Below are 24650 nucleotides of genomic sequence, written 5' to 3' on the forward strand. Positions count from 1 at the left end.
GGACGTCCGGGTTTTTGCACCTCCAGATGTCAATCACATACATTAGTCCCGGGTGCCTGCTGTTTAAAACAGAAGGCACCTGGTGGCTATCGCGCCTGCAATTTTTAAATACTCAACTGCCAACGTAAATTTTTGTGAAGCGGTTGGGAAGGGGTTAATGTATGATCACAATATAAACAAGTGTGAAGGAGGAGTAATATAGTATGGGGAAAATCATGTGGTCCAGGGCTTTTACCTGGTGGGAGTTGGCGTATGGCTAGCAGTAATTCCTTTAAGTGCAAATCGAATGAATAACACTGCACAAAAGTGCACACACAGTACGAAATAAAACAGCCACCCAAAGTAAAGGTTAAAATCTTCATTAATACACTGAAAATATGACAGAACTCATGCTTTTTCTTTAAAATCAAAAATACAAAAATTAAATGTTTTCCTAAAAACTTACTAAAAAAACTCCTTACTTTAAGGAGTGACTTGAAAATGAATCCATGTGTAAATTTATACAATAAAATGGCATACAGTTAAACAGGTAATATACATAGAAACAAAAAGGATGAACAGCCTCCTCTGTAGAGCTTTAACTTCCAATACTGTACTCTCTGAACAAGCTTACAAAATACAAACCTCTTTTTATTTTAGAAAAGGAGGAAGAAAAGAAAAGAAAAAGAAAATGGAAAAAAAAGTGCCTTCTCTTCTTTTTTTTAGGAAGTGAGTGCACCACTGAAACATAGGGCACCCACCAGAACAGCAAGCAACCTTGCACCCACGACACCTCCTTCTGTACGTCTTCCCTGCAGGACAGAGCACCTCATACAAAAATACCCACCATTCAAATTAGCTGCATCAGTACCAGAGCTGTGGATGGATACGTATAGGAGGGAGAGGCCGTGTGTATACATGTGTGAGCGGAAATATATATATATTTATAGGTGTGTAATGGGTGTTTGGATCTGCATGTACAGAGAGGAAAGTATGTAAAAACACAATCCTGGCCTAGTCACAGGAAATACATCCCCTCCCCCCTGTACTGTACGCAGGCACCACACTTCTGTACAATATTCCCACTCTCTCTACTTTGCTTTTTAAAAGCTTTATGTTTTTTAAAAAGTACTAGAATGGATTACAGATAAAATATAAAAGATATATGTATTTCTAAATGGAGCTTACATGGATTGAACTTTAAGAATTTAATTTTACCTAGAAAAAAAACAAACAAAAAAAAAACACATTATGCAAGCAGAGAATAGGAACAGCCAAACATATTATACAAAAATAAAAAGGTAAAATTTGGCTACTAAAACCGACTGAAATGCAAGGAATGGATAACGAATAATCTACACTAAGAAGGATCACTGTGTAGGAGGCTAAAACTGAGGGGGGAAAAAGAAAGAAAAAAAATCTCTCCGTTCCTGCTGACACGGACAAACTATTCAACAGCGGATAGGATGCAATCTGCAGCTCACAGACAGCGGGGTTTCTCTTGGAGACATAACAATTCCTGGGAGGAGGCCAAGCTGCCCAGTGATGTGCCACCAAACCAGTCACAACACGTCACTGTGAAACCGTTCCTTTTTTTCCCCATATATAATTTTTTTTTTCTTTTTTTATATATTTTTTTTTTGGACAGCAAAGTAAAGAAATGCCTTCAGCAGTTATGGCAAATGGTTGTGTACATGTATGCTTCAGTCCTGTGGTTTTGCAGCTTTTGCTCCCCTGCAGGCATCTGAAAGCTGCCGCCCCCCGGTAGTTAGGGAATCCTGCAGGTGCTTGATGTCCTTCTAATCTGGCGGCAAACAGTCGTGTAAGCGAAATCTGTCTCTGATGTGAGGCCGCACATCCTCATTCTGTAGTAGGGAAAAAACCCACAAGCATTAATAATTATTATAGCAGACATACAAACGGAATTTAAAGTGTACAGAAACACATTCTTCTCAATATTGACAAATAAACATTTTCCTAAACTATTAGACCTGATTAAACATCACACACACAATGTTCACTTATACATTTTCTAATTGCATGGCTATCTATTCAAATTAAAGGCGTCATAGGATAGGTCAGTCAGCTGATTGGTGGGGTTCAACTGCTGAGCCACGGGGGTCAAATGTAGATGAAATATGGCTTTTCTAATATGAATTACCTTTAATGCCAAAACTAAGTGCACATTTAGTTAAGGTACGGCTGAACATAAAGCTATGCTTAGGTTAAAGAGTAACTAAACCTTTATATGAACTTGTAATATGTTGTCCCTAATGCCCCAATCAAACTTTTTCTAATATACTTTATTAATCAATTTTGTATTTTTCTTACTCTTTTCCTTGCCTAAAGAGCACCATTAACTGTGCGCTTAAAACTCAGTTCTCCGTACACTTCTGACAGCTCAGCGGTGTACGAAGTGCACATTTTATCAATGGGGCCCCAGCACCACCGAGTACGGGCAGGAGCGCATATTGCTGCTCTTGCATCCCGGAGGATTACTAACTCCTGGCATAGCACATGGGTACTATGCCAGGATTAACTAAGTGGAGCAGGCTGCAATGCGCGCTCCTGCGGTACTCACAGCGCTGCTGCTGCCCATTCATGAATTCCACAATCCATGCATCGCTGAGCTGTCAGCGGTGTACGGAGAACTGAGTTAAGTGCACAGGGAATGGTGCGCTTTAGGAACGTAAAAGAGTAAGAAAAATACAACATTAATAAAGTATATTCGAAATAGTTTTATTAGGGACAACATATTAAAAGTTCATATAAAAGGTTCAGTTACTCTTTAAACAGTTTGAAAAAAGGGGGTATAGCCGGCATAAACATAAGGAAATGTATGCCATAAATTAAAAAGGTATTTCAGTTGTGAGAGGTTATCTCCTAGTATTAGTTTGGTGGGGATCCTACTGATGGGACTCCCACCATCATGAGAATGGGGACCCCATACTCTAAGTAGCCCCCAGAAATGAAAGGGGTGGCAGGTCAGGCATGCGCACTACGACTCAATTCATCTCCCAGAAACAGCTAGGTGCTGTATTCAGCTATCTATGGAACTCCCATCGAGATGAATGGAGCAGCAGTGTACATGCACAATCTGCAGCTCCGGCCTGAGTGGTATAGGGTCCCTGTTCTCATTAGAACGTCTCACAACCAATAAACACCTTTAAAAACCTGTGAAGGCAGTTGGCAATAACGTACACCCAACATGTGAAATCTCCTGGGCTGTACAACAGTACAAGTAGAAGGTGCCAATACACCAGTGCTGCCTACTTCACTGGTTCTAGATTCTAACAGTCCTTAGATGAACAGGTTACAATGATGTGCTACAAAAACAAACAAAGGACTTGGGCTATTTTCACACTTGCGGCAGAGGATTCCAGCAGGCAGTTCCGTCGCCAAAACTGCCTGCCGGATCCGGCAATCCGGACACAAACGGATGCATTTGTGAGACGGATCCGTCTGACAAATGCATTGCAATACCGGATCCGTATTTCCGGTTGTCATCCGGAAAAACGGATCCGGTATTTATTTTTTTCCCATTTTTAAAGGTCTGCGCATGCGCGGACCGGAAGAACGGATCCGTCAATGCGGCAATTTTAATTTACATTTTAATAGAAATTGATGCTGGATCCGGCAAATGTTCAAGATATTTGGCTGGAGAGAAAAATGCAGCATGCTGCTGTATTTTCTCCGGCCAAAAAACGTAAGAGGGACTGAAGTGATGCAGCTTGAACGGATTGCTCTCCATTCAGAATGCATTAGGAAAAAACAGATCAGTTTTTTTCTGGTATTCAGCCCCTAGGACGGAACTTAATACCGGAAAAGAAAAACGCTAGTGTGAAGGTACCCCAAGTAATCCTGTAAAATGAAGTGAAAACTAAAAGCAAACACAATGCAAAAGTCGCATCGTATATATGCTTTTACAATGAAGTGCTGCTCCCTGTTCAGGAATTTTTTACAAGGAACACTGTGCAAACTGGATATGTGATCATTTATTTCTCTCTACATTTAAATATCCAACAAAAATATGTGCGGTAGCACCATCCAATCATTTACATACATTAAAGTCAAGCTTACCAGTTCTACAAGCTTCTCCAGGAAAGGGACAAGCTTCAGCAGCTCCTTGTCATTTTTATCCATAAACCAACTCTCAATGGGAATCCCGTTTGAAAGCTGTAAGAAGCATAGATTCTATTAGGAAAAATGTGGTAAATTTGCCACAGGTAAACTTAAAGGGATTCTGTCACCAGGTTTTGGCCTATAGAGATACGGACATGCACGGCTAGATCGCCGCTAGCATGTCCACAATATATCTGTCCTATAGGGCTGTGTTGTTTTAATTTCTTTAAAAAAGGATTTAATAGATATGTAAATGAGTCTTGAATGTGTCCAAGGGGCTGCACTAACCTTACTTGTGCCCAGCCGTGCCCCCCTGTGAAGGAGCCCAGCACCGCCTATGTCCTCCGAATCTCCTCCTTTCATCAATGATCGATAGCCGTAATCTCGCGATGCGCGAGATCGTGCATGGGCAGTTCTTTCCCTGAGGCGGATGCCAGCACAGGGAAGGAACACTATACCGGCAGTGCGCATCGCGAGATTACGGCTATCTATCGTTGATGAAAGGAGGAGATACGGAGCACATAGGCGGTGCTGGGCTCCTTCACAGGCGGCGTGGCTGGGCACAAGTAAGGTTAGTGCAGCCCCTTGGACACATTCAAGACTCATTTACATATCTATTAAATCCTTTTTTAAAGAAATTAAAACCACACAGCCCTATAGGACAGATATATTGCGGACATGCTAGCGGCGATCTAGCCGTGCATGTCCGTATCTCTATAGGCCAAAACCTGGTGGCAGAATCCCTTTAATCAGCCACCTGTCAGCAGATTTGTACCTATGACACTGGCTGACCTGTTACATGTGCGCTTGGCAGCTGAAGACATCCGAGTTGGTCCCATGTTCATATGTGCTCGCATTGCTGAGAAAAATTGTGTTTTACTATATGCAAATGAGTCTTTAGGAGCAACAGGGGTGTTGCCGTTACACCTAGAGGCTCTGCTCTCTCTACAACTGCTGCACCTCCTTCACTTTGATTGACAGGACCAGGAGTGATGACGTTTTAGCCGCCTGGCCCTGTCAAAGTGGAGAGGATGTGGCAGTTGCAGAGAGAGCAGAGCCTCTAGGAGTAACAGCAATGCACTAGTTGCTCATTTGCAAAAATTATATATTTTTTCTCAGAACTGCTGGAACATAGGAGCACGAGATCAACACAGATACCCTTAGTTGCCAAGTGCACATGTAACAGGTCAGCCAGTGTCATAGGTACAAATCTGCTGACAGGTGCCCTTTAACTATAGATTCCTGTATTCAAATATCATTATTAACAGAAGCATAAACTGTGGGGATATTTCAAGGAAAAAAAACAAATATATCAAAACTAAAATGATACAAAGTGGTAAGGCTTGAACTGCTTGCTGGGAATAATGGACTAACACTGCACGTGCACAACCACTACTGCTACTGAGTATACAGACTGCTGAGAAGTGTAGACCGCACTGCCATCCAAATACACACGCAGTTCTACACCCCCAACATCCACACGATCCATTATTCTAATCTCTTTGCTTCGAATAAAAAAGGCTAATGAAAAAGTACAAAATGTTTTAAAATTGTCATCTTTTTAAAAGGACTGCATGAGAGTGGGGGCCCTCTGCCCTGTCCCAGAGGAAGTAGCACCACCCTTGTCCATGTGCAATTCCAGAAGCCACCCATACACAAGGAGTGGTGCAGTTTATGGGGAAAAAGGCTTTAAAGGAGTTGTCCAGTTTTCAATGTCAGGATAGGTCATCGATATTGAAACGGGGGTCCAACTCCCGGCACCTCCTACAAACAGCTGTTTGAAGAGAGCGCATCGGTCCTGGGTTCTATTCACTGCTTACCTGCTCGGGAAACGGATGTCATTACAGACCCATATGTCCCATTCACTTGAAGTGTAACTACAAATGCTCTTTCCCATAAAAGTGAATGGGACGGAGGGGCTGTTTCTCAAACAGCTGATCGGCAGTGGTGCCAGGAATCAGACCCATGCCGATCTGATATTGATGACCTACTCCGAGAACATCGGAAACAGGACACCCCCTTTAACTAGGAACAAAAGAAAGCATTCAATTTACCTGGTATGCAAAGGCTTGTGGTGAGTTATCAATGATGATTGTTTTAGAAAGATCCCTCCCCAGGATGTTCAGGTCTTTAATGTAATTGCCTTGGACACACACACAGTGCTCTCGGAAAAGTCTGTGTCTGGGAAACAATAAGATACACAGGGTGATGCACAACAGAGAAAAAAATATTATTTCTGAAGCTTGCTGTCGTATTGCATAAATGTGTGCACCTACCTGACCAGTCGCTTTTTGGGATCCAAAATATTCAGTAATTTGTCTGCATAGACTTTCTTTGAGGCCGTGAAAAGGATTATCTGTGAAATACAAGAAAAAGCATGTAACAAAAAAGGGAAAAGAAACTGTTTACTACCAGAAAAGAAAAAGTTTTTATCTGAGGAACAACATAGGTGTTCACTCTAGAAGAATCAAAGCCTAGGATCACAATACAACACCCATAGAGCATGAGACCTTTACTGTACCTCCATAACCCTCTGATTTCATACAAAGTTTGTTTGACAGAGTCCATACAAATTAGACAGACCAGCTCTGGATGTTAGCTAAAGGCTTTGAGAAATAGAAGATGCAGGACACACAAGCAGGTTTTAAAAATGCAGCAAACTGAAGCTTTTGGCTTTTTTCATCACCCTTTAAGCCTTTTTCCCCCTGAGTGATACGGAAAGTGTCAGGATCTGTTCAGTGAAAAACTGATGGTTTAGGCTACTTCACATTAGAAGCAACCTTCTCCGGGTGAACAGCCTGCCGGATCCGTGCTGCCGCTAGTGCATGCGTGCCGCCGGAAATCCGCTCTGGCCCCATTCACTGCCTCTTAGCAAACATGCCAAGAGGCGGCCGGAATAAAACTACAACATGGTTTGTGCCCGTGCATTGCAGTCTGCAATGCACGGGCACAGACCATGTGGCCATCTGCGGACACGGACCCATTCACTTTAATTGGGTCCAGGATCGGAGTGCATGCATTACTTTTTTTGCGGTGCGGAAGAACGGACAGAAAGCCCAACGAAGCACTCAGTAGTACTTCTGTGGACCTCCGATCCGTGCCGCATCTCCTGGATTGCGGACCCAATTGTACGGCGGACCAGCTGTTTTCAGGCCGCAATACAGGCACAGCCGATGCTTGAGGCCTTAAATGAAATGAACCAGTCCTGCATTAAAAAACGAAATAATATAGAACACGCTGCGTTATTTCTTGAACTGACAGAAGGTCAGTGAAAAACAATGCTCACCCCATACCCACTGAAATGAATGGGTCAGAATTCAGTCCAGATGGATGAAAACCTCACTTATATGAAATTATCCTTAGGTCGCCTTCACATGGTCAGTGTTTGATCAGTGATTGCGAGCTATAAACAGAAGCATAGATAACGCATAATGGAAGAAAAAAAAAAAACACAAAAATTTTCTATGCCTTTTTTTGTAGCGGATAAATACTAGGGATATATTCATGATTTTCAAAGTTATCGGTATCTAACCTTGCCGATCGTGCGTCCAGCGCCCCATCACAGAACATGAGCGTGCTGCTGTCAGCACGCCATGTTCCCTCAGCAGCACAGGGGAGAAGGAGTCACTCTCTCCCTCCCCCTGTGCCGCGCTGCCAATGAGGAGAGACGGACGCACTGCGCCACCAATGCTAATTAATGTCTAATACAAATACAGGAGGCAGTGCCCAGCCTATATGACAGGAAGCTGCGATCAGCGGCAGTTAACGGCACCTGAGGGGTTAACTGCTGCCGCTGATCGCAGCTCCCTGTCAGAGGCAAGATGCCGGCTATGTGATTCTGCGCAAACACATCCGCATCCTGTATTAAACGTTAATTATCATTGGTGGCGCAGTGCGCCCACCCAACCCTCCAGTATTAAAATCATTGGTGGCAGTGGCCACAGGGTCCCCTCCCCTCCCCCTCATTGGTGGTGCAGTGGCAGCTTCTGATTGGAGCCCCGGCATTGTAATCCCGGGCTCCGATCGGTTACCATGGCAGCCAGGACGCTACTGAAGTCCTGGCTGCCATAGTCGGCTCCGTGCTTCTGTGTGTGCAGAGCACAGATCAGCAGGGAGAGTGTGAAGTCCTATTCACCCTGATAGAGATCTATTATGGTGAATCTGACAAGGGATTAAAAGAGCTAGGCCCTAAGGGGAGAAATAGTTATTAAATAAAAAGAAAAATAATAATTATTAAGTATAAATCACCCCCTTTCCCAATTTTACATATAAAATACATAACAATATATAAACATATAACATATAGTCACGTCCGAATAGTCCAAACTATTAAAATATATTTTAAAAAAATCTTCTATGTGGTGAACGCCGTAACAGCAAAAAAAAAAAATAATAATTTTCAAAAAATGAACAGAATAAATCGGTATAAGTTATCAGGTTATGGGTATCGGCTCTAAAAAAAAAAAACAATATTGGTTGATCCCTAATAAATACCAGAGCAAATTTATTGTGTAGCAACCCTTAAGATTTTCTGCCCGATGATAGCTAACGAGTGTTCATATAGCGTGATGAGGTGTCCAATACACCCCTTTGCATCCATGAAGCACATTAGACTCAAAAGTTGAAAATACTGGCTAAGGAGAAAATGGGATAGCAGTACTGTAAATATATTCCACAGAAACACATTTGGAAAATAAAAAAATAGAAAGATAAAATAAAAACATCAAACAATTAAAATATAAACTTACCTCATAAATCTGGGACATACGTTCTAAGAACTCACGAAAGAAAGGTCTTAACCGCACATAAACCTAAAAAAAAAAAAAAAAAAAAAAAAAAATACATTTAAAAGTCATATCCAAGAGAAAAATTGGGCAAACAAGTCCCAAGATAAAAGCAACCTTGGCAAGGCGAGGGCTGAATATAAGTATGAAATGCGATTGTCAGACACGGACGGTTGCTTTAAAACCTTTTGGATGTCACAGAAAATGAACGGCATGTGTATGGCCCACAAACCCCACCTGGTAAATGACATCTTGGAACAGCACCGGAAACGTCAGGGCAGCATCCTCCAGCTCATTGAGGCTGCAGTGAACCAGTGTCTCATCCTATATTAAAAAAAATGAATAAAAATTTGTTACACCAAAAAAAAAAAAAAAACTATTCAGTCACACTTTAGAAAGGCCTTTCAAGCTACACCTTACCAAGTCCAGGACAAGGGAGAACTCTGGTGTACTCCTGGTCTTTAAGGGGAGAGCTGGCTTCCTGTTCAGTTGCTCTTCAGTCAGGGGTGGTACATGTTTAATGAAATAGTATCTACGATAGAGAGAGTAGCCATGAGCTCACGTCATCACTTCTCATATGGTCTTAAAGGCTATGTACACCTTTGGGGGCAATTTTCTTTTATTATTATTGCATTGTACTCATTTTGAGCTAAAAATCCTTTTTTAAATTGGTCTTTCTAAAAAATTTAGAGATCAGGTTTATTTCACAAAGTGAAAGTAAAAAGTATAATTCACACAGCTAGAAAAAGTTAACCCTTTGTGACAGAACGACTCAATATTTTTATTAAAGACCAAAAAAAAATAAAAATTACCGGTAGGTCTCATGCACGCGAACGTACCGTATTTAGTTTCCGTGTCTGTTCCGGAAACAGAATGCACACGGAGTAACTTCCGTTTTTTTGGTTATTTTTGCGGACCTATTGAAATTAATGGCTCCATACACGGTCCGCAAAAAAACAAACAAAAAAAACTACTCCGTGTGCATTCTGTTTCCGTATGTGCGTTCCGCCAATAAATAGAACATGTCCTATTATTGTCCGCATTACGGACAAGGAAAGGACTGATCTATTAGGGGCCAGCTGATTTTGTATAACTTACCAGTAAAATCTCTCTCGCTCTTCATTGGGGGACACAGAGACCATGGGTATAGCCAGGGCCGGCGTCATAACCCGGCATCCCCGGGCAAGTGCCGGGGCCCAATGCTCCTGGGGGGGCCCACTGAGCTGCTATGAGCACTTCCATCAATACAGATGGGAGCTCTCACTGCTGTCCTTTCACATACGCAGTACCCCTCTGGTGGGCCCTCTGAGCTGCAGAGACTCAGGACACGCCCCCTCTACACAGGACACAGGCTGCCTGAGGAGACTGGAGAGAGACCGCACGGCTGGAGCTGGAGCAGAGAAGTGTGAACACAGTCTGTGAGTGAGTCTGCACTGTGACTGTCTCTTCTCTGTGGGACAGAAGGAAAGGGGGGGACACTGCTGCTTCATTCTATTTAGTTGTGTTACTGTTTTATTAAGCTGATTGCCTCCATGACACCTGCCCCCCCCCCTTATATCCTGTCCTATATCACCCTTATGGAGCCCCTGCTGTCTCCATTCCTCCCTCATGTATCCAGGGCTCCTGTCCCACCCTCCTATCTCCTATTGCTGCCCTGCACAGACCTCCTGCCACTACTTGTATGAATCCCCCTCAGAGCCCCTTCAACCTACTTGCTGTGTCCACCCCTCCTGTCCATCCAGGGCCCCGGGCCCCTGTCTCACTCCTCTGCCTCTCATTATGGTGGCATCTGAACCGCATTCACCATAAGGACCTTCTAACATCACAGGGTCATGTGACTGTGCCCCCCACCCCGTACTGTGCCCCTTTATACCCTGCATTGTGCCCTCTTACCACACTCTGTGCAGTGCCCATAGTCATTCTCTGTACTATGCCCTCTTATACCCTTTTATCCGGTCACTGTATGGTGGTTTTATCCTTGTATGGCGGTGTTATCACTATATGGCGGTGTTATCACTATATGGCGGTGTTATCACTATATGGCGGTGTTATCACTATATGGCGGTGGTATCCAATAACTGCATGGCCATAACTGTATCCCCTTCCCTGCCCACACCACTTTTTTTAGACCTGGCATGAGCGGGAAAAGATACAGATTGCGGTGTTAAGGACCTTTGCGCCACATCTGTGTCAGAAATACGCCTAATATAGACGTATTTCTATATAATAAATGACCCCCTAATCGTATGATTATTCGGGGGGTGGGGCTAATATCTTTATATTATATAGATTCTAGTGTATTATACTGTGCCCTGTATTTTCCAGTAGAAAATGATCCTTGGGAAGCACAGTCCTCACCCCTGACCACCAGGTAGCGCTCTGTCAGTACATGGCGGCCCCCCCTCTCCGCCACGCTGCTCGGCTGTGTACTGGGGCTTATTCTGACACTAGGGCTGGGTTCACATCACATTTTTGCCATCCATTTAATGCATAGTGAAAATGTATGCGTTAACAGATGCCTCAGACTGATGCCGTACAGTGGCGTCCGTTCACCATACAGTTCCATGGTAAAAAAACATGTACGTTAACGTATGCATTTTTTACTTGACTCTGCAGGATACAAAAACGTGGAGTGCTGCACATGTGTATACATCAAACCGATAGGAAAAACGTAATGTGAACACACATTGGGGGGGAGGGGGGCGTACTAAATTTCGCTGTGGGGCCCAGTCAGTTCTAGCTACATCACTGCACATCTCCTTCTCTCCTCCAGGCCTGGCTCACTGCTGCAGCGGGCCGCCGTAGAGAAGGAGCGCAGGGAGCTGCGGTTAGTGAATGACAGGACCACCAGCTCCCCTGCAATGATAGGTATGTGAGGGGGCCACTGGGGGGGTCATTCATTACACTGTGAGGGTTCCTTACACAGTATAATGACTCCCAGTGCCCCCCATTTAGTATAATGATCCCCATTGACCCTCCATTTAGCATAATGACCACCAGATCCCCCATTAAATATAATAACCCCTCGTGCCCCCTCCATACAGTATAACCCCCAGTGTGGGGGCGACTGGGGGTCATTATTCTGAATGGAGGGTCACTGTGGGGTCATTATACTGTGAGGGCCCTTTACATAGTATAATGACCCCCAGTGTCCCCCATTTAGTATAATGATCACCAATGACCCTCCATTCAGTATAATGACCCCCAGAGCCCCCTCCATACAGTATTCCCCCCGTGTGGGGGCTACTGGGGGTCATTCAGGGCCAGCTCCAGGTTCATGTGGGGAGCTGGGAGCTGCGGTTAGTGAATGACAGGACCACCAGCTCCCCTGCAATGATAGGTATGTGAGGGGGCCACTGGGGGGTCATTCATCACACTGTGAGGGTCCCTTACACAGTATAATGACTCCCAGTGCCCCCCATTTAGTATAATGATCCCCATTGACCCTCCATTTAGCATAATGACCACCAGAGCCCCCATTAAATATAATAACCCCTCGTGCCCCCTCCATACAGTATAACCCCCAGTGTGGGGGCGACTGGGGGTCATTATTCTGAATGGAGGGCCACTGTGGGGTCATTATACTGTGAGGGCCCTTTACATAGTATAATGACCCCCAGTGTCCCCCATTTAGTAATGATCACCAATGACCCTCCATTCAGTATAAATACCCCCAGAGCCCCCTCCATACAGTATTCCCCCAGTGTGGGGGCTACTGGGGGTCATTATTCTAAATGGGGGCGACTGGGGGTTATTATTCTGAATGCAGGGCCACAGGTGGTCATTATACAGTGGGGGGGGGGGGAATTGGGGGTTCATTATACTGTGTGAAGGGCCACTAGTAGTCATTATACTGTATAGGGGCCACTAGTAGTCATTATACCGTGTAGGAGCCACAGGGGGACATGTCAATGTAAAAAAATGCCTCATGGGGGCCCACTGGGATTTATCGCCCAAGGGCCCACATGAACCTGGAGCCGGCCCTGGGTATAGCTATGTCCTCTAGGAGGCGTTGACACTACATAAAGCGGTTAGCTCCTCCCCTGGCAGCTATACCCCCTCCAGCCTGGAGAAGAGCTTCAGTTTGTGAGAAGCAGTAGGAGAAGCAAGCCAACTAAGAAAAAACATGGGACACCAACCATGCCAAAAGCCCCAACGGGGTTCTAACCAGGAACTGCCACAACTGTGGCCGGACAACAATACTGGGTGGGTGCTGTGTCCCCCAATGAAGAGCGAGAAAGAGATTTTACTGGTAAGTTATACAAAATCTCCTTTTCTCGCCCATATTCATTGGGGGACACAGGAACCGTGGGACGTCCAAAAGCAGTCCCCGGGGAGGGAAAAAAACCACAGACCCATGGAAGCAAGCGTCCCTGCTGGTATCTAAGAAACTGCCGCCTGCAAGACCATGCAGCCCAAGCAGCGTCCGCCGATGCATAAGTATGCACCAGGTAAATCTTTGTAAATGTGTGTAAAGAGGACCGGTAGCCAGGTTACACAACTGCGCAGCCAAAGCGCGATTCCTCAGAGCCCAAGATGCGCCCACCGCTTAGTGGAGCGAGTCCTTGGCGGCTGCCAATCTTGATCAGAGCACTGACCACGTCAATGACGTAACTTCCTTCCTAGGGAGTAAAGGAGAGGGACAGTGATGAAAGGACAACTTCTTAATTGATGCAGAAGACAGAGACCACCTTCGGGAGACAGAAGGAATGGACCAGAGAACCGCCTTATCCCTGTGAAGACCCAGGAAGGGTTCTCAGCAAGAGAGCACCCCCAACTCGGACACCCGTCTGATGGATGTGACAGCCACAAGAAAAAAAACTACCTTCTAGGGCAGAGCCGGAGAAAAATCTCCCCAAGGGCACAAGGGAGAAGACTGGAACGCTGGGAGAACTATATACAGATCCCAAGGCGGTAAAGGATGGTACGGAGGAACCGCATGTGCCACTCCCTGAAGGAATGTTTCCATGGCCACCAGAAGACGTTGGAGGCTGCCCCAGGATAGAAGCACCAACACCTGACCCTTTAAAGAACTAAGGGCTAAACGAAGGTCCAACCCTGATTGTAGAAAGGATAGGATCGCTGGGAATAGAACAAAAAAAACGGAGTGAAGGAATGTCCCGGCTTTTACAGAAGCCCAGGAGGACCACCAGGTCCTATAACAGATCCTGGGAGGTGCAAGCTTCCTGGCCTGAATCATAGTGCGGATGACGTCCGCCGAAACCAATCCGGAGCGACTAGTATTCGGAATGCCCTCCTCTGATCCTCCATAGAACCCTGGTAGGAGAAAAAACACGTAAGGAGGAAGAAGTCCCACCAAGGAGATATCAGGGCGTCCATGCCATATGCTTCCGGAACTCCTGCTCGGAAGAGAAGGGTAGGGAGCTTCTGTGTAGATACCGTTAGCACACCCAGACCAATGGAAGGAGTCCCTGTAGAGGGAGGGATGTGGAGGGCGCGGAACGTGCCTTGAATGGAAGGCCACCAAACGAATACCCCGTGCAAATGTAGACGAGGGAAGGTAGTAATGTTAATAACTACCAAGGCATGCGGGGCGTCTGAACCATGAGCCAGAGGAGGAAAAAGACATGAGAAGAATATGCTAGGTCAGAGACCAGCGCTATACAGAAGTAGCCAAGGATTAAATGGCTGCGCAAAAAACTCTGCCTGAGGAGGAAGCCAGGCAAGGGAAGTCACACTGTGTTGCTAGCCTCATACTCCAGCAGAGGAGGGGGCCACCCGCAAGGCCACCGAACTCAGTGCTAAAAGAGTCCATCACGTGACGAAGCACTGAGCAGTAAAAACCCAAGTATGTAGTGGTAAGGCAATACCGCTCCCACAAGAGCAGCCAGCGTTCGCCCAGTCAGTGCAAAACTGAGGGGGAGGCCTTGAGACTATCCGTAGAAGCCACGTACTGTACTGGCCCAGGTTAAGTAGAGCAACCTTAAAAACTCTACCTGGAAGGGCGCTGGACAGGAGCAACTGCCAAGCTAGCGCCAGGGTAGGACCCCTACCTGAGGGACGTCCCACTGAAGTGACCACTAACTCGAGCATTAGCGAAGGGCTGCACCTGTGGAGGAAAACAAGCTATAGGCGCTAAACCGGAGTGCCAGCATAACCACTCCCCAGAGAAGGAGGAGTGGTGATAGAGAATATAGAGTCAGTGAACACTTGACTCGCTGGAACGTACTCAACATATATGTGAAATGGTGTACGCACAACGTATTGATGCGGACAATATCATGACCGACGGGAACAATGGAGGCCCGTGGAGATGGGTGTCTCTAGGACACAAGTGATGCTAGTAAACCCCCTGAGAAGAGGATGTTATAATCATGCTCAAAACCAGCACCAAGAGAAGGATACAATGAGGGATAGCCCCCGTGTCCACTGGCGGCACCCATATAGCACTAGAGTAAAGGTGCCGGGCACTGTCAAGTACCGACTGTTGCCGTGCCCTCTCATGAAATAAGCGAAGGCACCTAGAGCCGTGGCGCAGTTGACTTGCAGTATCTGAAGATGTTCAGATATTCCCCCGCTAGTGGATCACTTGTGAAGGGGGGAAATGCAAACATGAAGCACAGTGATGTGCAACACACCGCCTATGGAAGGATAGCGCGACAGTCGGGACCGTATCCAATGGTGGTGCAATTACCCTACCTATGGAAGGAGGAATGCGTACGGCAAGTACGTAAGCCAGTGGTAGGGAAAACACCCCACCTATGAAGGGGGGTAAATGCCCACGGCGAGAACTAGTGCATATGGCGAGTCCTGTACCCCGTGGGAGTGCAATAGCACCTAAGTAAGGGGGTAATGCATACAGCACACCTTGTAACTGGTGAGAATGTCATTGTGCCACCTATGGAAGGGGCAGGTACTGAACCCAGTGGAGATGCAATTCCGCCACCTACAGAAGGGGGAATGTATACGTCTGGCACTGAAACCAGTGTTATTGTACTTAGTCCACGTATGGCAGGGGACAATGTATAAGGCCAGTACTGCATCACGAAGTAGTGCAATTACTCCGCCTATGAAAGGGGGTAATGTGAATGACAAGTACTGCTGGCCACCGTAGGCGCAATCTTAGAAGACTGCTTCGGATTCATTGCAGGTTCTGAATCAGTGACTTCACCCCCTCCCTCCGGCGGACCCATCCCTGTGAGAGGGTGCGTCTGAGTGTGACCCGGGGAGGAAGGAAGGGGGTGTGGAGATATCCGAGGGGAAAGAACACTTGCTATGGTCCGCTAGGGCCTAGGTCTACTCCTCAGAATCTTGCCCCTGGCAGTAGTTGCGGACAGCGCAGGTGGGGACTTATCAACCAAACTACAAAGGGGCTGGAATGGGAACTTCTAGAGGTCCGTCCACCGGATTCCTCAATCAAACGACTCTGAAGAGTGGTTGCACAGGTGGAGAATTATCAACCAAACGACCCGGGAGGGTGGATTGGGAATGTCAGCGGACACTTATTCGATGCGCTGGTGTAGAATTATCAACCAAACAACCCCTGAGGGTGGATTGGGAATGCCAGAGGTCCTATATAGAATGCGCTGGTGTAGAATTATCAACCAAACGACCCCGGAGGGTGGATTGGGAATCCCAGAGGTTCTCCACTGCATGGCGCACGTGGAGAATTATCAACCAAATGGCCCCGGAGTACGGATTGGAAATCCTACGGAGATCCTTCACTGAATTGCACAGGTGGACAATTATCAACCAAACAACCCGAGGGTTGATTGGGAATACTTCAGCTGTCCTCCATGGGATTGCGCGGAGGGTGGATTGCGAACTATGAGAGGTCCTGCTGTGGTCCGCTAACGTATGGACGCACATTTATTTATTTTTTATTATTATTATTTTTGTACCAAGATGCCGGCCTCAGAGCACAAGAGGCAGGAAAGGGTTATTCCTCCGCATACCAGCTTGCACTAAGGGGAAAGATCCCCAGATATGCCGGCCTAAATAGGTGGCTGGGCATGGAAGGGTTAAAAAACTATTTTGAGGACCGGGGCGGGCTCAGCATGCTTCTGGGGAGGGGGAAGAATTTGCGTTAGTGTGCGCGCCCGCCCCCCCCTCCCTCCGGGGACGACGTTTGTGGCCTAGCCAGGCCGCAAGCGGCGATCCAAGCCCTTGCGCATGGCCGATTAGGGCATCGCTAACCCCCATATCGAACGGACTACAGACCAGTAGAGTAATCGCTCTCTGAAAAGCGCCCGCCCGGCTAGGACGGGGCTCCACCCCGCGGGCCGGGCGGACACAGAGTGGGCTGGGCAATATCGCGGCCGGAGCACCTTTCGGTGCCGGTCGAGCGCAGGGCAATTAAGCCCCTCTGGAGCGACGCGCCCGGCGTCCGCTCCCGAAGGGTTGGAGATGTAGATGCCGGCCACAGGAAGATTTCTTTGTCAGGGAGCGGGAGCTGCGCTCCGCTCTCTGCATGCAGTAAGACGCCGGTAAGTAGCCAGGAAACACACCAGAAGAGCGGGGCTCCGCGACCGTGCCGCAGCGACACACTCTGCGTTCCGGACCCAGCGGATATTAACCCCCTATGTGCCGTTGTCCCGGCTTGGGGGACAACAATGAGTAATCTGCGCCAGAGGTGAATGCTTTAGGGGTTCGCGCCGTGCAGCGACACTCACTGCTGGGAATGGAGGGAGCTGGGAATGGCTGCAGGGCTATGCTGAGCCCTGTCTGTTGGAAGGCTATTGTCACCAAGAGGGAGGGAGGTGGAGACCAACCTAGAGGGTTAACCATACTTACCTAGTCCCGTGTACTCGCCTCATCTTCATCCTCTTCTCTTCACCCTCCCCCCTAAGTGGGCCTATAAGGTCCCCTTCTCCAGCAGGGTCACCTCCTCAGCAGCTGGCACCGGAGTGGCAGGAGTCTGGTATGGCGGGAGGGTCTTCTCTTTGGCGGACCTAGGTAACCCTTTGGCTGGCGGGAGCAGGGGAGCGAGGCTGCCCTGGCCACCTTGTCTTCTGTGGGGGAGGTAGCAGTGCGGGTGACCGGCACTGGCGCAACTCGACCCCGGGAGAACAGGGAGGCGAGGCGACCACTGTTGTCCCATCTGAAAAAGAAGGAAAAAAATAAACTAAAATAAAAAATCTTCAGGAGATTCCCTGCAGAGCAGGGAGGTCTTGCCTCCTATTGACACTAGAAAAAAACTGAAGCTCTCTCTCCAGGCTGGAGGGGGTATAGCTGCCAGGGGAGGAGCTAACCGCTTTATGTAGTGTCAACGCCTCCTAGAGGACATAGCTATACCCACGGTTCCTGTGTCCCCCAATGAATATGGGCGAGAAAAACAGAATGCACACGGACGTCATCCGTGTTTTTTGTGGACCGCAAAATACATACGGTCGTGTGCATCAGCCCTTACACTGATAGATATAGCAGACGACTGTCAGGAAGGAAGAGTTCCTTCCTGGTAATCGCCTGTTCGTCAGCAAAGGATAGCGCTGCAGTTATATACATCAATCTCCTCCACAGTATGGGGAGGAGTGATCACTAATGCTATTGCTTGTCCCCAAACAGAATCGTTGTTTGTGGGCAGCAGAGTGCTGATTTAGGTGACCGCATAAACTATCATATCAACCGATGAAACAGCTTTCCGCTCGTTCTTTGGGTAATCGGCCGATGCAGGTTTAGCCAAGCCCAAGCATTATTTTACAAGCATTTAGGGTTGATTTTAAACAACCAAAAATAAATTGTAAATCCACTTCTAAATCTGCATGCAGATTTTGTGGACGGGTTCACCAACCATCATCACTCTAGCTGTTGTGAAACTACAACTCCCATCATGCACACTTGCTCAGCTGTTGTCTGCTGACCTCTGGGGCCTCTGACTCAGAAGGCAGAATTTTCCATCAGAAAAATCTGCCAAAGAAATCCGAGACTGAACCAAGGATTTCTCTTGTGGATTTACAGATGTACATGGTGAGCATCTGTGCACAGAAATCCAGGCAATAAGGAACACGTCAACTGCTGTTTCCCCGCATAACATGGCATTCCGTTTTTTATAACGCGCATGAAGAACGCATCAAAACGCATTGCACCCGCGAGGAAAAAACTGAACGCAATTGCAGACAAAACTGACTGAACTTGCTTGCAAAATGGTGCGAGTTTCACTGAACGCACCCAGACCTAATCCGTCACGCTCGTGTAAAAGAGGCCTTAGAGGGGTCTTTTTTATAAAACCACCCAAAGCTATATGTTTTTTTGTCAATTTTGTTTAAAAGTAAAAGATAAAATGTTTATAGAAAAAAAAACAACAAAAAAAAACAACAACATAGGGACAAAAATGTACGGCTACAAAAGATCACAGGTAAAAAAGTAGAAAACGACAGAAGGGATAAGGAACAAAGGAAAAGGTAACTCACGGGTCAAACACCTCCCAGTCTTCTTCATATGCTGCTTCAGCATGTGCAGAGGAGTAACCACTGTCTGGGGACACTGGAGCTAGAGAAAAAAATATTAAAAATCCCATTAGAATTTTAATGTTGATCAGCCAGACTAAGCTGCAGCTATAGCTGAAAACAAGTGATAGTTATGTGAATGGCTGACTGACAGAAATGGGTTCAAACCCATAGGAAATAATAAAGGGAACCTGTCATGTGGATATTTGATTATAATCTAACTAATTATATACAATCATTAACTACTAAAAAGTGCCTTAGATGTATTCATTTACTGGTGTGACAGATGGTTACCTCATAATATACACACAAAGATGCCGCATGCTAATGAGCTGATTTGAGTCCAGCGTGATGTCATCGAGTCCAGCATATATTTAATTCAGAGCTATAGCCACTCCCCTGCCCACCTGCTGCTGATTCAAATGGAAAAAAACTGTCATTCAGCAGCAGGTGGGTGGGGAGAGTCAGGAGCTCATGAATATTCAGGACTCATGATTATCAGCTGGAGCTTTTCAATACATGATGTTGGCAGATTGGCTGGGTCAATTAAAGAAAGTGACCCAGCATTTTTCTAAGAGAATCAGTCACTTATTTATGTTGCCCTTAGTTAGGACTAAGGTTAGGTTCCCTTTAAGCATTCATATAATGTCATTTCTATCTTGCATGTAAGAACTTTGCAGATTTCAGTTGGATAAAGCATTTGTTGGTGATCCTAAAACATGCACTCCAATAAAATAAGGTCCCTAACCTGTTAACGTTGGGATATCCCGCTCAGGAGTATCCTCGCTGGTCTCTAGCCAGCTATTGGCTGCTGAACGGACAGGTGTACCCTGACTGGGGTAGGGCGTTCCATTAGTGGATGTGGTGGTGCTGGTGCTGATTTCATCCACCTGCTCCATTTCCAATTGTTTCACTATCTCCTCAGCTTCCACCGCTTGTCCTGGAGAGTCTGACCCAGACGTGCCTGAAATCCAGTGGTTTTATTTATGTCCTTAGATAACTAAGGTCAGATACCAAGTTTACACTAAGCGAAAGACACAAAAAACTGTTTTGCGCAACACTCACCATTTTTGTTTGCTGGTGAGAAAAAGTTGAAGACAGGAGAAAAAATGGTCCCCAGCAATGTGGTCCTGGGTGGGCTGGTTGGAAGAGATGCATCCTCCAGCTTTCCATTTTGTTTCAGATGTTGAGGGGTCACCTCGTAGCCGGCAACTTCTACAATAAGAAACTAAGTGTCAGTGGAAGAAAAGACAGCGTCAACATGCTACAATGAAACAGGATTACGGCTGTTGATGTAGATCCTCGGACCTGGCCGGCTACTAGTAGGGGTCAGGAAGGAATTTTTAGACTTGGTCTATACCCAGGCGTGACTGACTTCTCGATCAGCCTGGGTATTGCAAGTGTTTGAACAGTTAGTGTTTTTCAGACCACTAGCTATAAGTAACCAGCTTCCTAATACTTCTCGTAGTTAGATCAGTCAGTGGGTGCTTGTCAAGTGCTAACAGAAGTTGTACAAGTACTTCCATAAGGGGCGACACTGCTGCTGAATTTCCATCAAGGATACTGAGACGGTGAGACAAAACACAGTTGATGACTGGTTATGCTCAGAGTTTCAGACACAAATAGGGTCATTTATCAAACTGGTGTAAAGTAGAACTGGTTTAGTTGCCCTTAGCAATCAATTAGATCCCCCCCCCCCCCCCCCCTCCCCCACGGATAAAATCCAGTTAGACTTTATTGCAGATGGTTGGAAATTCATTTATAAACTAAAGATAGATGCTCCATAAAGATAAATGCTACATGGGGAATGCAAGTTTTTTGTAAAACATACATTTCAGGAGAGGCAACAGGTCCTCTCTGACCTCTTAGGGACATGTTTAAAAAACGGCGCCCGCTTTGGGGTGCAGCCATAGCCGCCGGGTTTTACCGTTTTAAACTGCAGACACCTGGAGCTAATATCAGTTATCAGCTAAACCCATAAAACTGAAGTAAAATTGTGTTTTTCTCGTAATTCCACCCCATTTGGAATATATTTATCAGCTTCCCACTACATCGTATATATTATAAAATGGTCAAATTAGAAAGTACAACTTGTCCTGCAAAAAACAGTGAATAGAAAAATAAAAACTTATGACTCCTGGAAGGCAGAGAGTAGAACACGAAAATGTAAAGAACGCCCTGTCTTCAAGGGGTTAAAGAAAAACATAGGAAAACATAGGATAACATGTTCAGAGTTTGCAAAACTGCATGTGGCCCCAAACATATGGAAGAAGGTTCTCTGATCAGACGAGACTAAAATGTAACTTTTTGACCACGCTGATGTTAAAACTCAATACTTCCCATCGCTCCAAGAAGACCATAAACACTGTGAAACATGGCGGTAGACGCATCACACTGTGGGGAGGCTTTTCATTGACGGGGGACTAGAAAATTGGTCAGTATTGAAGGAAAAAGACGAATGCCAGTAAATACAGGACAAACCTGGAAGAAAACCTGTCTCAGTCTGTCATAGCTTTGACACTAGGACAGAGGTTCACCTTCCAGCAGGACACTGACCCTAAACACTACATTCAAATGTCTTGGAATAGCCTAGTCCAGGGACGCTCAACCTGCGACCCTCCAGCTGTTGCAAAACTACAACTCCCAGCATGCCCTAATAGCTGTAGACTGTCCAGGCATGCTGGGAGTTGTAGTTTTGTAACAGCTGGAGGACCACAGCTTGGGCATCCCTGGCCTAGTCAAAGCCCAAACCTGACCATCTGTGGCATGACTTGACATAAAGAGAATTACATAAAAAGCCTCTCTGCAATATGCAGGGAGGTCTGCCTCCTATGACACCAAGCTAAAAACGGATATGCTCTCTCCTGGCTTGGGAGGGTATAGCTGGCAGGGGAGGAGCTATCACTTTTCAGCCTAGTATTGACTCCTAGTGGCAGCAAGCAGCTATACCCATGGTCCTGTGTCCCCCCAATGATATGAGTGAGAAGGTCCAAGTGCCTAGATATGCTAAGCCATGGATCAGTCGCCTCCGGGACTCCAGCTATTCTGAATCTACAACTCCTCCTTTCACTTCTATGGGAGTTACAAAAACAGCCAAGTGTGCATGCTGGGAGTTGTAGTTTCACAGCAGCTGGAGTGCCGAAGGTTTCGGATCCCCCTGCTAAGCTAATAGACACATATCCCAAGAGACTTCCATCTGTAATTGCTGAAAAAGGTGGCTCCACAAATAGATTTCAGGGGGTGAATACTTCTGCACATTATATGTTCCTGTTTTTTTCTTTTTTCTTAATTATCACAATAAAAAATATTTTGCTCCTTTAAAGTGGTGGTGGAGCGTTTGGGCTGTGAATACTTTCGCAAGGCAATGCAGATGCACAAGCGCTACTACTATGTCCCCTAAGGTGCCACCGCTGAGCACAGATTAGGGCTACCTGCCTTTTGCAGGGCACTGTATGCGTGTAAACATACTAGCTAAAGAACCGAGCAATGCGCCTTGGTGTCACCTCCATTCACTTGACTTTTCCGCCGGACGCGTGCAATGGGCTTGCTTGGCTTGTCACCGGTACGTGGAGTTGAGGTGATGAGGTTGTTATCGAGGTCACGCTCCACCCTGCTCCTCTTTGCAGGGTTCTCTCGATCCTCCTAGTAACAGAGATAAGTAAAAGCCTCACGTAAGCACTGTGCATCACTCCACGGGTTAGGACTGTGCAAGACATTTCACGTCACAAGGGGTTTTGCTACTAAAAGGACTTCTGATAACAAACGAGACATAAACCATCATTGCCTTGTTCCATACCGCAGTCTGATTTCTCAATGCCCCTCACACAGGCTGTTATCTCCACCCAAACCCATGCAGCTCACAGACGTACCTTTGTTGTGCTGCCTTTGATGAAGTTCTTTATGGTGGACAGCAGACCGGTGTCTGGTTTAGACAACTTTTCTGCAAGAGGAGAGCTCTCCTCCTCCTCCTCTTCTTCTGAGTGCTTCCTCTTAGTACGTGCAGTGCGCCCGGCAGGACCGTGACTGCTGCGCGGAGACCCCTTCCGCGTCCTTAGCCTCATCTTTAAGAGCGCCACATAAAAGCTAAAAAAGAAAACATTATTAAGAAAGCAAATTGATGTAATTCATTTGATTAATCGTACAGCCCTAATCCAGTGCATCACTTGTGACGTCGGATGGCAAATAGCACCGGACAGACAAATGCCGCATGCACAGGTTTTCTGTGCGGCGGTGTGAACCCAAGAGGTTGGTATTTATGCACGGGAACAACTACTAGTCTAAATAACATCTCTCCCGTTCCTTTTTAGTCCCCTGCAACATACAGTCCCAGGTATATACCTTCACTCCCAGAATAGGGTTAATAAGCTTCTGGGAGAGATTTGGAGTGAATTCAGAGCTGGCAATTAAAGCCTGGATATAAAGTGCACTCCCATATACCGTATATGACTTTCCTGTACTTTATCACTTGGGTATAATTGTCTGCTCTGCATTCAGTCCAGACCCCTCCCAGGCAAGCATCCAATCCAACATTCAGTAACGACCACCAGGAGGCTACTTACCCCTCCAGGCTGTCACTGGAGGGGTAAGCAGCATTGGTGAAGATTGTGGCACCGCTGCACGAGTCTCCCTCCATAGCTGCATGGTTCTGCATCCCGCCCAAACTGACAAATACAAGCATGTGTAGAAGTAACCAATAACCAGCGCTTCCTCTTTAAAACATGTGGGTTTTATTATCAAAATAAAATTGTAAAAAAACTAAAAAAACAAACAAAAAAAACTGGACTAGTGCAAGAGGATAACCATAGGTGTGTATATCCATCTATATACACATACACCTATGGTTATCTTGCACCTGAAGAAGGGGCCAAGCCTCAAAACGCGTTATATGGACTTTTCAAACAAACACAACTAGCTGTGCACATCTTATAGCCTTTTTACCTTTTATTTCGTATGCTTAATTTTTTTATTCATTTTATTTAGACAAAATCCATGTCTTTTAGGGTCACATGACCTTGAGTATTTTGCGATCCACAAAAATATGGATGTCGTCCATGCGGCATCTGTTGTACCATTGCCTATTTTTGTCCGCAAAACGGACAAGTATAGGACGCGTTCTCTCTCTTCTGCAGGACACACGGATGCGGACAGAACAGAGTGTGCTGAATGGGACCGCATCCGATCGGCAAAAAAATAAAAACATAGGCTGAGGACCAAAAATACGGACATATGGGCCTTAACGAGGAAGCGCTGGATATCGGTTACTTTTCTGCTACATATGCTTGTAAATTCTGCACCTCTGGATTGGGCTACTAACCGCCCGGACGTGGCTAACCAAGCCTCTCCTTTCATGCGTCGTCAG

The 24650-nt window shown here is 46.2% G+C and overlaps 1 protein-coding gene across 1 annotated transcript in view; it reads right to left on the reverse strand.

Moving 5' to 3' along the window:
• Positions 1 to 345: 345 nt before the first annotated feature.
• CTDSPL2 (CTD small phosphatase like 2) overlaps positions 346 to 24650 on the reverse strand; it is a 32988-nt gene continuing 8683 nt past the window's right edge. Inside the window, exons 2-13 of the mRNA XM_040414363.1 lie at positions 23161 to 23374; positions 22795 to 22933; positions 20357 to 20506; positions 20040 to 20255; positions 19256 to 19334; positions 9306 to 9417; positions 9123 to 9209; positions 8850 to 8912; positions 6378 to 6457; positions 6156 to 6282; positions 4060 to 4155; positions 346 to 1844 (exon numbers count right to left, since the gene is read on the reverse strand). Of these exons, the coding sequence (XP_040270297.1) occupies positions 1779 to 1844; positions 4060 to 4155; positions 6156 to 6282; positions 6378 to 6457; positions 8850 to 8912; positions 9123 to 9209; positions 9306 to 9417; positions 19256 to 19334; positions 20040 to 20255; positions 20357 to 20506; positions 22795 to 22933; positions 23161 to 23352 (1407 nt within the window). The 5' untranslated portion in view covers positions 23353 to 23374 and the 3' untranslated portion in view covers positions 346 to 1778. The remainder of the gene's footprint in view (positions 1845 to 4059; positions 4156 to 6155; positions 6283 to 6377; positions 6458 to 8849; positions 8913 to 9122; positions 9210 to 9305; positions 9418 to 19255; positions 19335 to 20039; positions 20256 to 20356; positions 20507 to 22794; positions 22934 to 23160; positions 23375 to 24650) is intronic.

The sequence above is a fragment of the Bufo bufo genome, chromosome 1, assembly GCF_905171765.1.
Source record: "Bufo bufo chromosome 1, aBufBuf1.1, whole genome shotgun sequence".
Lineage (NCBI taxonomy): Eukaryota > Metazoa > Chordata > Amphibia > Anura > Bufonidae > Bufo > Bufo bufo.